Source organism: Poromitra crassiceps (genome assembly GCF_964638095.1).
Source record: "Poromitra crassiceps genome assembly, chromosome: 27".
Taxonomy (NCBI): domain Eukaryota; kingdom Metazoa; phylum Chordata; class Actinopteri; order Beryciformes; family Melamphaidae; genus Poromitra; species Poromitra crassiceps.
This window is the reverse complement of record NC_139650.1, coordinates 9,361,390-9,375,587: the sequence shown is the minus strand read 5'-3', so window position 1 is coordinate 9,375,587 and position 14,198 is coordinate 9,361,390. Positions and strand designations below refer to the sequence as shown.

Sequence of the window (14,198 nt, the reverse complement as noted above, 5' to 3'; positions counted from 1 at the left end):
AGCAGCCGTTTCAGATGGTCGATAGTGCACCATGTCATAGTCCAGTAGACTCAACTGCATGAAGCTCCTGGCCAGCTTTTGTGTCTCTGCAGGAGACTAGACAGACAGAGGACAATCACTTTGAGAGCACTGATGACATCAACTACATGAAGACAGGAGACAAAATTCAAACTCTCCGACATCTATTCATTATATATATATATATATATGTGTGTATATATTGTAGGCATGTAGTATTCATCCACAACGTGTTGGGAGGTATTTAGCAGACAAACTCACCCTTGCCATCTTTGAAGCCCATGCGAGGAAATCTAGGGGCAGAGGACGTCCCAGGTGGAAATTGAGTTTCCTGAGCATGAAACGCTCCATCTCCTCAATCGCTGCCTTTGTGACTGTATCGTCCTCTGCCATCTTCACCAAGTCTGCGATCTTCGGAGTCAGAATGTAGATTTCCTCGTACTTTGAGGCCAACAGGAGGGCAGTGACCCCGACAAGCTTCATCTTTGTAGGAGGCACTGGATGGACCTGCAGCACATTAAGAACAGTGTTAGCTAGTTCAAAGTCAAGTCAAGTCAAGTCAAATTTTATTTATATAGCACCTTTCATACACAAAGGCAATTCAAGGTGCTTTACAAAAAAATAATCGAAAAAACAAGCAGCAAAGCAATGCACATATAAGAAAACACATAAAAAACACAGCCGACAGTTTTAGTTAAAATATATACTCAAATTAACAAACATGAAACATTATTTCTGTTTTAAATAAGTTACAAGGCATTCTTCAGTATTATTATTATTACATGTACAGTCCATTTGTTGGAAATGTACAGGAAAAAAAAGTTCACAGAAAGCTAGTTCACACAGAAAGCTAAACAAGATTTTTTTTTTTACAGTTTGTACCTGTAGGAAGCGATCCAATATGGCGACCGTGAGGAATAATGTCTCTGGAAGCAGCTGCAAGTGGGAATGAACCTCCATCATTGAGGCCACTATCTCAGCTCGGTGGCCTCCAGTGAGCTGTTCATACCCCTCCAGGTACTTGGGTCGCACGGCCTCTTGCACCTATGGAGACAGAACAACTTGTAATATAACATACACACTGCAGACACACAGCAGAGCACATCAACGACATCATGTACTGAAACTAAATACTACCAACCTGGTTGCGTGGCAATAAAAGTATCTGAATCTGAATCAGAGTAACAGCAAATAAACAGAATGGATTACCTCAAGGAGGATCAGATAGGAATAAATGTCTTTGACATATTCCATCTCAGGGCAGAGCCGCAACATGTCTCCCTTCTGCTCATCCATATCCTCTATATAGATGACCGTTGCAAATGAAAAGAACCCCGGGGGCAGTTCCTCCTCTTCCTCCTCCTCATCCTTCTGCTCCTCCTCCTCCTCCTCCTCCTCCTCCTCCTCCATGAGGATCTTGTACAAATCCTCCTCTTTCTCCATAATATTTGCCTTTGTGAAAGTAAAAATAAAATTTCATTTAATTAAATACACACTCCAATGCCAAAGCACAGCAGATTAAGACCAAATAAACAGCATGGATTACCATAAGGAGGCCGTTGTCCCAGGTGGACACAGGTGTCTCACAGGTGTCTGCAGGAGGCACTGGATGGACCTGCAGTACATTAAGAAGAGTGTTAGCTAGTTCACAGAACGCTAGTTCACACAGAAAGTGAAACCATTTTGATTCTCAACCTTTTTCTTATCAACCAGCCCTCATTTCTTACAGCCATGAACCCCTTTGATGAGATCTAGTCTATCTGACCCAAATCTGAGTCTATTTTTAGATTGCTGGGGACCCCCTAGAACTCCCTCGAGGACTCCTGGTGGGCTGCCCCGTCTATGTGCCGACAGCCCGCAATGCCGATAGCCCACAAGCAGAACCAGCTGAGCGAGGCGGCAGCGTGTCGGTGGACCGGCTGGAGCTAACCGCTCCCAGCCCCCATACCTAAACCTAACCTCTCCCACCCCCCACGCCTAAACCTAACCTCTCCCACCACCCATGCCTAAACCTAACCTCCCCCAGACCATAACCCTAACCTCTCCCACCCCCCATGCCTAAACCCAACGTCGGCATTGCGGGTGGTTGGCATAGCGGGTGGAGCCCCCTGGGGGTCCCCGGACCCCAGGTTGAGAACTACTGGTGTATACTACTACATTATGCTGATGCAGATCGACAAGTGTGTCTTTATAGTGTCCGCTCAGATTTGAAAGATGCCAATATTTATGATTGGCCCATCAACTCACGTCTCGTTATCAAATCGTGCACACGCACGTGCGTGAGAGCTGAGAGGGATGGTGCGGAGGAGCCCATGTGCGAGTTTGAAAGTCACGCCCACCGTTGGGGAAACCTGGGTCGTTAGCATCATGGTTCAATGGAGTCCAAAGTCCAAGAGCCTCGAATTATGCTGAGGCTAATAGGCTCTGTGCACAAGTGATTAGACAAACTTCCGGTTGCAGTCAAATCGGCTCAACAGCTTCCGCTTTAGCCCGGTCACTGTGTGTATGTAACTTATCTCTGACTATCTGGTTTTTATACACTATTTCTGGAACTCATTACTGAATTTTTATGACGGACTTGGCTGAATTGATATTTGATTAGGCCGCCGCCTGGACACGGACTTGAATTTTTACGGATTGCGGACTTGTATGAAGCTTAATATGCTATTACGTTAGCTAAAGCTAACGTTAACGTTAGTTTAAAGCTAACAGTGTTGGAACCATAGGTTTAGAACGAACATCTTCTCTACCACCGAATTGCTTAAAAAATGCCAATTTTTACGAGATGTCTCCAAGATCTGCCTAAAATAAACGTAAACGATGTCCATCGTATCGTTAATGCCTGTTCCCCCGCTCCCATAAGCAAGCGAGAGAAGGGATTCAAGTTATACATATCGAGTTATCTCCACAACTACGAGGGTAAGTAGTGTTTAGATTCAAGCTGCCTTGCTGATGCTTTGCTTTTGTTACGTTTGTTAACTTCATCCTAATACCTCATACCAACATGTCATACCTACTCAGAATTTTAACCCCTCAAATGCCAGTGTACAGTAAAAAGTACAGTAGAAAACACAAAAAGTGAATTATTTTCCTTCCCATAAAGGCAAACTGGATTTCTCTTGGGGGGATTATCATAGCCTGGGATATGTTCAAGATTGGCAGGATCCATTTTAGAATGATGTCACAACAGCGATGTCATAACATGATTTTGGTCAATAATGATGGGTTTTAATATTTTTTTCAGATTACGTTTGTTTACGATGTTAGCTTGTTTTTATTAATGTTAACACACATTGTTAGTTGTTGTACTAACTACTAACCTCCCCCCTCTCTCAGTTTCAAACAAAGATCAGAGCACAGGTGAAATGATTATCAGGGCATTGTGCCACAGATCCATGAGGAAATCTGAGAAGCCACACAGTTTGAGTGTATGGTGAAGCTATATGCGATATGCATGTTACTTTAATAACCCAGTGTTCCTGTTGTTTCTGGGGATTCAGCTAGTGTTGTAATACAACGTAACTAGTAATGGAACGCTCAAAAGAGTGGCTAGAGTAGGCAGATACATTGACCTAGCTGATCCCCAGAACCTGGGTTAATCTGTTCGTTTTGTTCATCAGATAATTTTGCATGTGTTTTTGTACCACTTGGTCGTGGTATATAAGCTATGTTTTAGCCAGGGGTGTAGTGGTAAATACAGACAGAGGTGAGTAAACTATCAATAGTGAGTAGTTTATCCACCTTGTTTCCCCTCTGCAATTGATACAGGTGATCTGCAAATAGGTGAGTAAACTATCTGCCTCATTTCAAAGAGGAGGGTAAACTGTGTTTACTTGTGTTTAGCCTCCACTACGCCCCTGGTTTTACTCAGCCATTCATTTAGGTGCAATCTGGTGTTAAAAGTACAAGGCTATCATGAGTCAAATAAACAATCTAGTGCATTTGACTTATACAACATGCTCTTAACATATCGAAGTACATAACATTTGGTCTGTGATAATAGATGAATAATATTAGAAATATATATTATTTAAAAACCAAGATTGCATCCTAAAGGAATGGTCAAACAATGAAACAAGCTAAGAGAAATAAGTATTTACTATGACATGTGACTTTTTGCAGGTGGTATTGAAAGATTCCAGTCCTGTGGAGCTGATGCATCACAGTTGCACATGTGTGGCGGGAACAGCTTTCTGCAACCACTGTGTTGCTTTGCTGTTCCAGTCGGCACATTACTCCCAGCTTAAGGTGCCAGTGGTCCCCCCTGTGCTCAGCTGTACCGAGGGAGAACAACAATGGCACAAGCCCAGAACTTTGGCAAGTCAAGAAAAATGCATATTAACCTGTTGCACTATAATTATACACCTGTTGGTGATATTTTCTAATCTATATCCTCCCTACCTTAATAGGGTATAAAGCCAGGCCCTGTGGATAAAATGACTGTGCTGTCTGCTAAGCCAAAGTGCAGAGCAACAACAGAGGGTGTGAGGTAAAATATCTATCTCTCTTTTTTCCCCAGAAGTGATGTCACTCAACTAGAAATGATGTCATCAGTGATGATAGATTTACTGTATTGCAATATGCTACATGAATGTTTGAATGGAAATATGCATACGCCACTTATATAACCTTTATGTTCCACACAGGAGCACACTCTACAAAGGCCTCAGTGGGGACTTGCCTGATCTTTCCGTCTTTCGGGTGACAGAGGTGTATAAGGATTTCTCCGCAGCTGAGGCGCCGATGATTTGCAGCATCAGCTGTGAAGTTCCTCTAGTTGACTCTGCCCTTGGCAAGGTTCAAGTCGGTAGTCCTTTGTCCTACCAACAACAAGCGACGGCAAAGAGAGACCTGTCCTTCCATGCTGCCCCACCACCTCCATCTCTGCCTCTTCAGAATTACCGACTGCAGCCATCCAGTTCCATGTTTGTATGTACTGAAGCACAACAGCTACACCTTAAGTGTCTTGAGGTCACCTGGGTTATGGCACAGAAATTTGAGTGTGCTACCAGAGCACAAAGTTCATGTGCTGACTGGCATCGCCTAAGGAGGCCTAGACTGACTGCCTCACGTTTCAGGGAGATCTGTCAAGTTAGAGAGAACTCTGAGGAAGGTCTGGCTAACCGGATACTGCAAGGGACCCGTCAGACGGCAGCTATGAAGAGGGGGCTCGAAATGGAAGCAGATGCTATCTGGGAGTATTGCCAGCTAAAGAGAGTCAACCACTACCCCTGTGGATTTGTAATCCACCCCGATGCTCCTTGGCTGGGGGCATCTCCAGATGGGTTGATCTTTGACCCTTCAGAGCCATGTCAGTTTGGTCTGATTGAGATGAAGTGCCCAAACGTTAAGAGCTATGTTGACTGCCCGTATCTCAAAATGAATTTGGGGAAATTGGAGCTAAAACAAACGCATGCTTACTACTCACAAGTGCAGGGGCAGATGCTAATAACTGGAATGGATTGGTGTGATTTTGTGGTTTCAGCTGAAGAAGACATACTAATTCAACGAATATACAGGGACAGTGATATGTTGGAGGTGATCAGAGAGAAAGTAGACAGGTTTTATTTCCATGTCTACATGCAGAAATGCCTGTAAGGTTTCAAGATTGAGACATCAAATATTGTACACTATGCAAATCAAATGTGTTGAGCATCAATCATCTTACTTTCACTATTAATGGGAAATGCTTTCATGATTAATAACACTGCCTTCCCACCATGTTAACACAATAAAAGTGTAAATTGGCTGAGTGACTCCTGCTGTTTTTATTTTAATACAGTTAACCAAAGTTCACAATTTTAACAATTATAGCTGTATGGGGCAGTTCACAAAAAATAAAATCCCCCTTAACCAGAATGCTATCCATCCCGATTATTTTGGTGTAATTTGCTTCGTTTTTCTGATAAAAATTGACAAGTTTTTTTTAAATTGTTTGAGTGAAATCAGATAGGCAAATCACACCAAAATTATCTGGATGAATAGACAACACTCCTGGTATCCAGGTAAGGGCAAAAAAGTTTCAGAATGTTGTGGGAATTGACCCTTTTTGACAACTGTACAACTTAACAATGACCACTGTAACTTAATATGATTGTGATTTTATTATCTTGCACCTTTAAATTGTCAAACACTCAAAATACATTTTTATCAGACAATTTATTTACCAATTAAAACTAAAAGGAATTTAGCTGCTGTCGGGTGGAAAAGTGTACATTGAACACTGAATAGTTCATATCAAGTTCCTCAGAAGAGGTAGTTATGGCTACAATTTTCAATTTTCACATCTCCATTTCTTGACCAGGGGTCCATTTTGGTAATTTGAGAGGAGACATGCGACTGTGAATATTTGATTTATGCTCCCTGATATAGAGAGAGGGATAGTGGTCTCAAAGAGTTTGTTCTCTTTTACTCTTCTGATCAACCTCTCCACGTGGACTCTCAAACGGGCAATGGACTGCGTCTTCAGAACATCCACCTCTGGCATTTGGGTCCTCTTGGAGAGGAAGGCAGGACGATGAACACTCCCAGGCACAAGGTCATCCACCAAGAATCCCTTGTCAACCATGACGGCCATGTCAGGTGTTAAGAGTGATGTAATACCTGACTGACGAAACACCTCCTTGTCACTCATGGAACCCTCAAAGAGTGGTGACACAAAAGTCAGGGCTCCATGAGGGGACATGCCCACCATGGCCTTGAAGGTGCAGTGGGACTTGTAGGTGGAGAAGACTTCACTCTGAAGGAGGAGGGATGAAGGTGTTTGACACCATAGCTCTGTGCAATCAAGAACTATGTGTGTGTTGCTGTAGCTGCCGTCAAAATCACGTGGCCTTGTGGCCTTCACAGCTGCAGGTGACATCCAGATACAGATGGAGCCCAGTAAGCTGTAGAGGAAGTTGGCCCAGGTTACAATGATTCGGCTGACTGTCGCTCGGTGGATGTTAAATCTATGGCCAAGCTCCCTCTGGGTACATCCGGTGGACAGGTATGTCAGGAAAAGGAAGAGCTCATCTATCGGCAACAGTTTCTGGAGGGAAAAAAGTTGAATGAGCTGTTAGTTGTTTAAAAGTATCCTCTTCATGCCCCATACTTTGTGTGTGTGTGTGTGTGTGTGTGTGTGTGTGTGTGTGTACTTACAGTTGGTCTGGTTAAAGGGCTTTCAGTTGTCGTGCTAGTGACATCGGCTTTCCTTGCTCTGGTGACCCTAACTATTTTGGCTGTTGCTGCCTCGATCAGGTTCCAAAATGCCATCAGATGATTGTATGTTGGGAATCTTCAAAAGAACAAAACATAATAACAAAAGCAAGTCAAGCATCAATACATATTAATTAGCCAGAGAGAGAAAAGGCAATACACTAAAACAGACAAAATATTAACATTTACAATATTTAACACAAAGACAAGAAATACACAATTATATACAGTATGCATGGGCCTGAGAGGGCAGTCATTGATGTAATCATTTAGACTAGATGTATTAACTTTGTTTTTGTTATGTTCATTGTATTATTCATTCTGTTATTCGTCGGAAAGTATATTGAGACACGCCTTGGTGTGATTTTGGACTTAAAATAAAACTGCTTCATTTTGATCTTACAACTATACCATTATTTATTTATTAGCTTGATGGGTTTATTTTAGACTAATGCTAGATGTCTTACCTGGTGTAAAATCGGATGTCTTCTGGGGAGGAAGCAAATCGCTGGAGTCCAAAAGTGTTTTGTAGATGATATGTTTGGAGCTCCTGTCTGAGCGCCTCGATTTCCCTCATCATCCCTTCATACTGCTCCCGGTCGACACATATGGTACGGTTGGCACCATAGTCGTGGTCCAGAACCATCGGTACTGTTTGTTGAATGTCCTCCTCAGGATCCGGCACAGGCTCCGGACATGGTCCCGGACTTGACGGTCGAGGTCGGCGTTCCCAAACACCAGCTCGTGTCTTGTTGGTGTAGTTGTTCCACTCAAACAATAATGGGACGGAGCTTGCTTCTAATATCCGTCTACCCTTAGCAGTAGTGGTGATTTGATTATCCTCGAAATGTCGGCTGCATACCTTTGTGTGTTTGGTCACTGAAAATCCCATCCTCCTGATTTTCTGTATCCACCGTGCACGAAGGTTTGTGTTTTTTGGGAAGCAGTGGAAGCTCATCATACGGTTATAGCGACTTGAAGCTGAGCAAAGTGGCACACAGCAGTGATCATTAGAGCCACCCATACCTCTTTGTAACTTGTGCACATCTCGTACATTATATTTCTTTTTCCTCACAGCACTCATCTTGTCTTGTTATTGTCATTCGGGGTTCTCAGTGTTTTGCTAGCTTCTAGCTAAGGGTTCGTTAGCTAACGTTAGGTTAGTTTAGCCAGCTTAAACGTCATACAAGTCCGCAATCATTAAATTCGTGTCCGTGTCCAGGCAGCGGTCAAATCAAATATCCATTCAGCCAAGTCCGTAATCCAAATTCAGTAATCAGTTCCAGAAATAGTGTCGAAAAACCAGATAGTTAGAGATAAGTTTGATAAACACAGCGACTAGCACAGCGACCAGGCCGGTAAGGAGAGGAAGCCGATAAAGCGGAAACTGGCTCGCCGATTGGCAAGAAAACCGGAAGTTCGTCTAATCACTTGTGCAACTAGCCTATTGCTGCTCTTTCTTTCTTGGTGTTACCCAGACCCATTGAGATATAGACCCAGCAGATTATAGAGACTACCATAGAGACTACCATAGAGACCACACACACACACACACACACACACACACACACACACACACACACACACACACACACACACACACACACACACACACACACACACACACAGAGAGTGTAGGCATCTCTCATTAACACAGTCCAGCCATTATAGTGAAATATGTTTTGTGACATTTCATGGAGCAATGTAAAAATAAACAGCCTGTAGGCTACTATTTCCACGATGTCACAAGCATTTTCCATACCAATAGCCTACACACAGCTCATTAGCTGTTTGTATCATGATTGTAATCACCTGTTAATCGAGTACAATGGCTGAGTACAATCGACTCTTCCAAGGTGGCCGTGTGGTGATGTAGTAATAGAACACTATCAATCTACCGAATCAAAATTTGTGTTTACGTCCCGTACAACGCCTGGCCTGCGTCTACAATTGAATGGGGCCAAGCAAACGGGAACAACTGAGAACGCATGTTTGACTATGTCACATCTTAACACTAGAAACTCACGGCAGCGAGCACACTCAAAATGGATTAAAAACCCACTGGGTGCAGGGCAAGCAAAGAGTTCAGTAAATAGAGAAAAGCCAGCACTCCAAATCCTTTCACAGCTTTTAACAGTTCCTCAAACCGGGAAGCAGCAACGAACGTTTCAGCCAGGCTGCGCAGCGGAACGATGAGGAAGAAGGCCTTCTTTGGCTGTGACGTTCGTTGCTGCGGCCCGTTGGAACTATTAAAACCCGTGAAAGGACATTAATGATATCTTAACACTGTCACATTGTCACTAATGTTAGTTTGTGTGCAGCACGACCTGTGTTCACCCCCCTCCTCTCCCCCCGGCCTTTTCTTTTTTAACCTAACAGGCTATAGAGCCCCTGGACAGGTGTCATCACGGCCGCTCCGTCCTGCCCCCAGGCTGCCAGCTAAGTTACATCCAAAAGTCACGGTAATAACTCGAAGAAGCCTGCTCAATTCCCCCAAATTTAACGATATAACACGGCGATAAATTAGATAAATTACTGCTACAACACCGATAACATTTATAATGAAAAATAACTAAGCTAGCTAGCTAACGTTCGCTAACGTTAATTTACAGAGAGAAGCCCGCCGTCAGCCGGGCGAAACACACAACCGTACAAACACTCAACCCAAAATCATTCGCCATAAATATCAGTACCTGGGCATAAATAAACCTGTCTTACCTCTTCTTTGTTCATTGTGGTCAAGCAAATCGTTGCAAATGTTTGGAAGTGATGCAAATTCCGTGTTCCCATGTAAACTGACGATGCAAAGCACTGCAGACGATTCTAGTGGTTAAATCAACGCGCTAGCTAGGACCGTTGCGACTGCACATGCGCAATGCAATGACTGACTGCAACGGCTCGCTCAAGACGCATATTCAAAACACATCGGAAATCTGCTTCTTCTTCTTTGGTGTTTAATGGCGGTTGGCATCCAAAGAATTGTTGCTGCATGATATCCGCTGATATCTTTCCCCCCGACTGTGATTAGAAGCAGTGGTGTAATGTAACCAGTGTTGGGGGGTAACTCATTACAAAAGTAACATATTACATGTAATATATTACTTTTAGCAGTAACTCAGTAATATTACTTATATGATTTCAGTAATATTATACCAGTTACTTTGTCAAGTAACTCACAAAATTAAATCAAAGTACATATTTAAATAAAGATCAGTGTTGGGCAAGTTACTTTCAAAATGTAATATACCACATATTATACAATATATTATACATACTTTACAATATTACTTTCTGTGTAGAGTAACTCGTTACTTATTACACTACTTTTGCATTACTTTCACCAAAACAACAGCAGCAGCAGAATGACATTGCCGCCCCCGGAACCATCCCGAAAAATAATTTCAACCGCCTTGAAATCAGTGTAAACAATCCAAAATTCTAAATGATATTCTTTTCCTTTGTTATTGTCATCTATAGTGGTTATTTGCATAAAAACACACAATTTGATTAGGAAATGATTGTATCTTTTTTAAATATGTGCTTTGATTTAATCAAATGTAACTCAATTTGTAACTTGAGTTACTTGACAAAGTAACTGGTATAATATTACTGAAATCCTATAAGTAATAAGTTATATTACTGAGTTACTGCTAAAAGTAATATATTACATGTAATATGTTACTTTTGTAATGAGTTACCCCCAACACTGATAAAGATACAATCATTTCCTAATCAAACTGTCTGTTTTTATGCAAATAACCACTATAGATGACAATAACAAAGGAAATTAATTAATTAAATTATTATTATTATTAAATTAATTTAGGCCTATAGCCTATGTTCTATTCATCCCCCCTCCCCCAATATTTTATTTTCATTTTTTTTTAAATAGAAGAATAAACAAACAAGACAAACAAAGAGCCTCAGACACAGGAAAAGAAGAGAGAGAAATACATATATCTTTGACATTTAGCATTGTAACGATATGATACCAGCCAGCCACATAAGGTGCTTGTACAAGATATTGTGCATGGGATCCTTTGCAAGGGGTCCATGGGAAACCAGCCGGGCGGGCCGTCCATCACCCCTAGCCTCAGTCACTAGTCACTCTTAACCACTTCCATAATGACGGTTTCATACCCACGTAAAAAAGGTTGCTCATTCGTACACTACACACTGGTTATTTACCACATAAATGCAGGCAGCAATGTATGTTGTATGTTACATTCAATGCAACATGAGCTCATCATGAACCTAACCTTTAGTTATTTTATGCAATAATTTCCTACATTAACTTGTGTTTTCGAATCTGTAAATAGATTGAAATGGCAGAGTTCCTGATCCTTTTTTTTCTTCAAAATTGTACAAGGCTTTCATATTAATGTATCACAGAGAGCTGGCAAAGAGATTAAGATCAATAAGCCATCCCAAATTAAACCCATATCAAAACAACCTTTATTGCAGGAAGCACGCATGTAACAATATCAGCAAGTTCACAATAGTCTTATACAACAGTTGAAAATGACAAAAAAAATAAAGAAAAATAGTTGAATGAATATCTTGTCAAGCTTGAAGTGGTTATACGTTTTAACAGCTTTTTTGTTTGTACATTCAGATATTGTTGAAATGTTTGATATACATAGCTCTGGAAAGTGTGGTTTTGTGCTTAAAATTTTGGATCTGTGAATATAAAATTTGGTCAAAATAATAAGCAAATTAATCAAATAAAACTGCAAGTAGAGATTCCCATCCTAATGGTCCTATGCATAAGCGACAGTTGTGCAGCCAGTAGCATTTGTTTAAGGAATGAAGAAAGTTTAAGTGCCCTGCAGATCATAAAACCTGTACTGTTTTACTGTTTACCCACAGTAAAATGACATATCTGAAAGTCCAAGAGCCTCGAATTATGCTGAGGCTAATTGCTGCTCTCTCTCACACACACACACACACACACACACACACACACACACACACACACACACACACACACACACACACACACACACACACACACACACACACACACACACACACACACACACACACACACACACACACACACACACACACACACACACACACACACACAGTGATCTGATTCTGACACACAGTATTACCAAAAACAGACATGTTTAAATGAGGCAGATCACCATAGAAACTTTTATTGTGAAAAAGGTCTGACACAGGAGCAGGAAAAGAGTACATGCGCTTCACTTGCATTGTTCAGAGAAGAGTTTCGATTGGCAGATTTATAGTAGATTTCACAAGTCTCATTAAAAATAAACAGCATTCACACTTAATCAACTGTATGGGCTATAATCTCCCCCACGGTGGCTCATGGTGCAATAAATAATTTTCACTAGTCTTGGTATGCAGTAAACTGAATAACTATATAAAAAAACACAGAAGTACACTATAAGATTAGATATAGTCAAATAATCTAGAACGACAACAATATGGGTGTCCATCATCAACAGGGCAAATTTCAAGGAACGGTGCTCGTCCGTAAACTGAATAACTCAAGATGACCAGAAACTAACAAGTGCTTTTCATAATAGGCGCTTACAGGTTGATATGCACACACACACATATGAAACAGCCTCCATAACAACCTAAATACAAAACATTTTCAAGTTACGCAAACTTTCCCAGGAATTGCAGATTTTTTTGTTGGTAACTTCATAATAGTGTTATCAAATGGGAAAGTATTGTAGGTACACAGTAACACTAAATGGACATCTCCATCTTTTGCTTGATTTTACAACAATTTAAAGCACAATGTAGGTAAAGTGTACAAATAAATACTTTTCCAGAAAGTAAACTTTCCAGTTTACTTGTGTTTTCACCGAGAGATAAACTCACAGGTTTGAATATACAACGTGGTGTTATAACATTATATAACTTTGCCTGCAGAAAATGAGAAAAATAATTGACTATTTCAGAGTGCTGGATATCTTTTTTTTATGCACGCTGATTTAAGTACATTACGTTTGTGCACTTTGTACTTTAACTGTAAGTACATCATGTCTTTGGGAGAATATCATGAAGTACTCATAGTGTCACTGTGTACTGACAGTACTTTTCAATAGGGTAGGTAGGTTTTTCACAGGTAAAACAACCAGAACTAGGCCATGAAATGTCCCCCTGGTCTTAGTAAGTCGTCTGTACCGATGCTCTCAAGATAAATACACACTGGGACAGAAGTGCTGAGATGAATATGTAACAACATACACTTTGTAGCACTTTATTTGGATAGTCTAATATTAATACTCAACTATCAGGAGACAAAAAGTAAATGTCACTTGCCTATGGTGCCCCACTATCTAACCCTAACCCAAACCCAAGGGGTACGGTGGCGCAGTGGTAAGCGCTGTCGCCTCACAGCTGGAAGGTCCTGGGTTCGATTCCCACCTGGGACGCTGTGGGCGCTTAAAAACCTTTATGAGTTTTTAAGCTTTTACGTGCCGTTAAAAGGGCAGCTAGCTAGCAAACGGTTGAGTCGACGGGGATATTATACGTCAATAACGTCATCACTTCAAAGGACGAACAGGGAAATTCTCTTTCCCTCACCTGGTTCAGCCCGGGGTAATCAGTGCACAGCAGCGCACACATCAACAACACCCCAGGTTGAGTGGTGACGTGACGTGGAAGCCTATGCGACAATTCTAGCGCTCGCATGAAAGTGGTCCTCATGTGTGAAGATTATCCTGCTGAACACTGGTTCGCATTTGATTAAGCTTGCGTTGCCCACAGACCTTATTTGAAGCATCGCACCAAAAACCCATTCAAAAATCCCATAGGCAGAAACAGTGAAGAACCCGGAAGTCTGCGACTTCCGCGTTCCGACTACAAAAGTACGTCATCCCTGGGGCTCTCTATTCTAGACAGCTTGATACTGGTAAGTGACCTTTTTCACAGCAGCCATTTTGTGTCTAAAAGGCAGTAAGCGTTCCAGGGCCCTCATTAAAGTTTTGGTTGCACCT

At 41.6% G+C, this 14,198-nt stretch overlaps 1 protein-coding gene and 1 long non-coding RNA gene across 2 annotated transcripts; one reads left to right on the top strand and one right to left on the bottom strand.

Moving 5' to 3' along the window:
* Positions 1-2,584: 2,584 nt before the first annotated feature.
* LOC310799239 lies at positions 2,585-4,733 on the top strand. The gene is made up of 4 exons (XR_014553810.1): positions 2,585-2,937; positions 4,141-4,335; positions 4,428-4,507; positions 4,665-4,733. It is a non-coding gene; the product is annotated as an uncharacterized lncRNA (long non-coding RNA).
* A 1,324-nt stretch (positions 4,734-6,057) lies between these two features.
* On the bottom strand, positions 6,058-8,542 carry LOC310799467 (uncharacterized protein). Its single transcript, XM_083662055.1, has 3 exons — positions 7,683-8,542; positions 7,159-7,294; positions 6,058-7,048 (listed from the first exon to the last, which is right to left on the bottom strand). The coding sequence occupies exons 1-3, from the start codon at positions 8,297-8,299 to the stop codon at positions 6,293-6,295; spliced, it is 1,509 nt and encodes a 502-aa protein (XP_083518181.1). The 5' UTR covers positions 8,300-8,542; the 3' UTR covers positions 6,058-6,292.
* Positions 8,543-14,198: the final 5,656 nt, after the last annotated feature.

Coding starts and splice junctions, on each gene's coding strand:
- LOC310799467 (XM_083662055.1), bottom strand. CDS start 8,299: ATGAGTGCTGTGAGGAAAAAGAAATATAATGTACGAGATGTGCACAAG. Junction 7,295..7,682: donor GACATCCGATTTTACACCAG/GTAAGACATCTA, acceptor GTTCTTTTGAAG/ATTCCCAACATACAATCATC. Junction 7,049..7,158: donor GCCCTTTAACCAGACCAACT/GTAAGTACACAC, acceptor TTTTCCCTCCAG/AAACTGTTGCCGATAGATGA.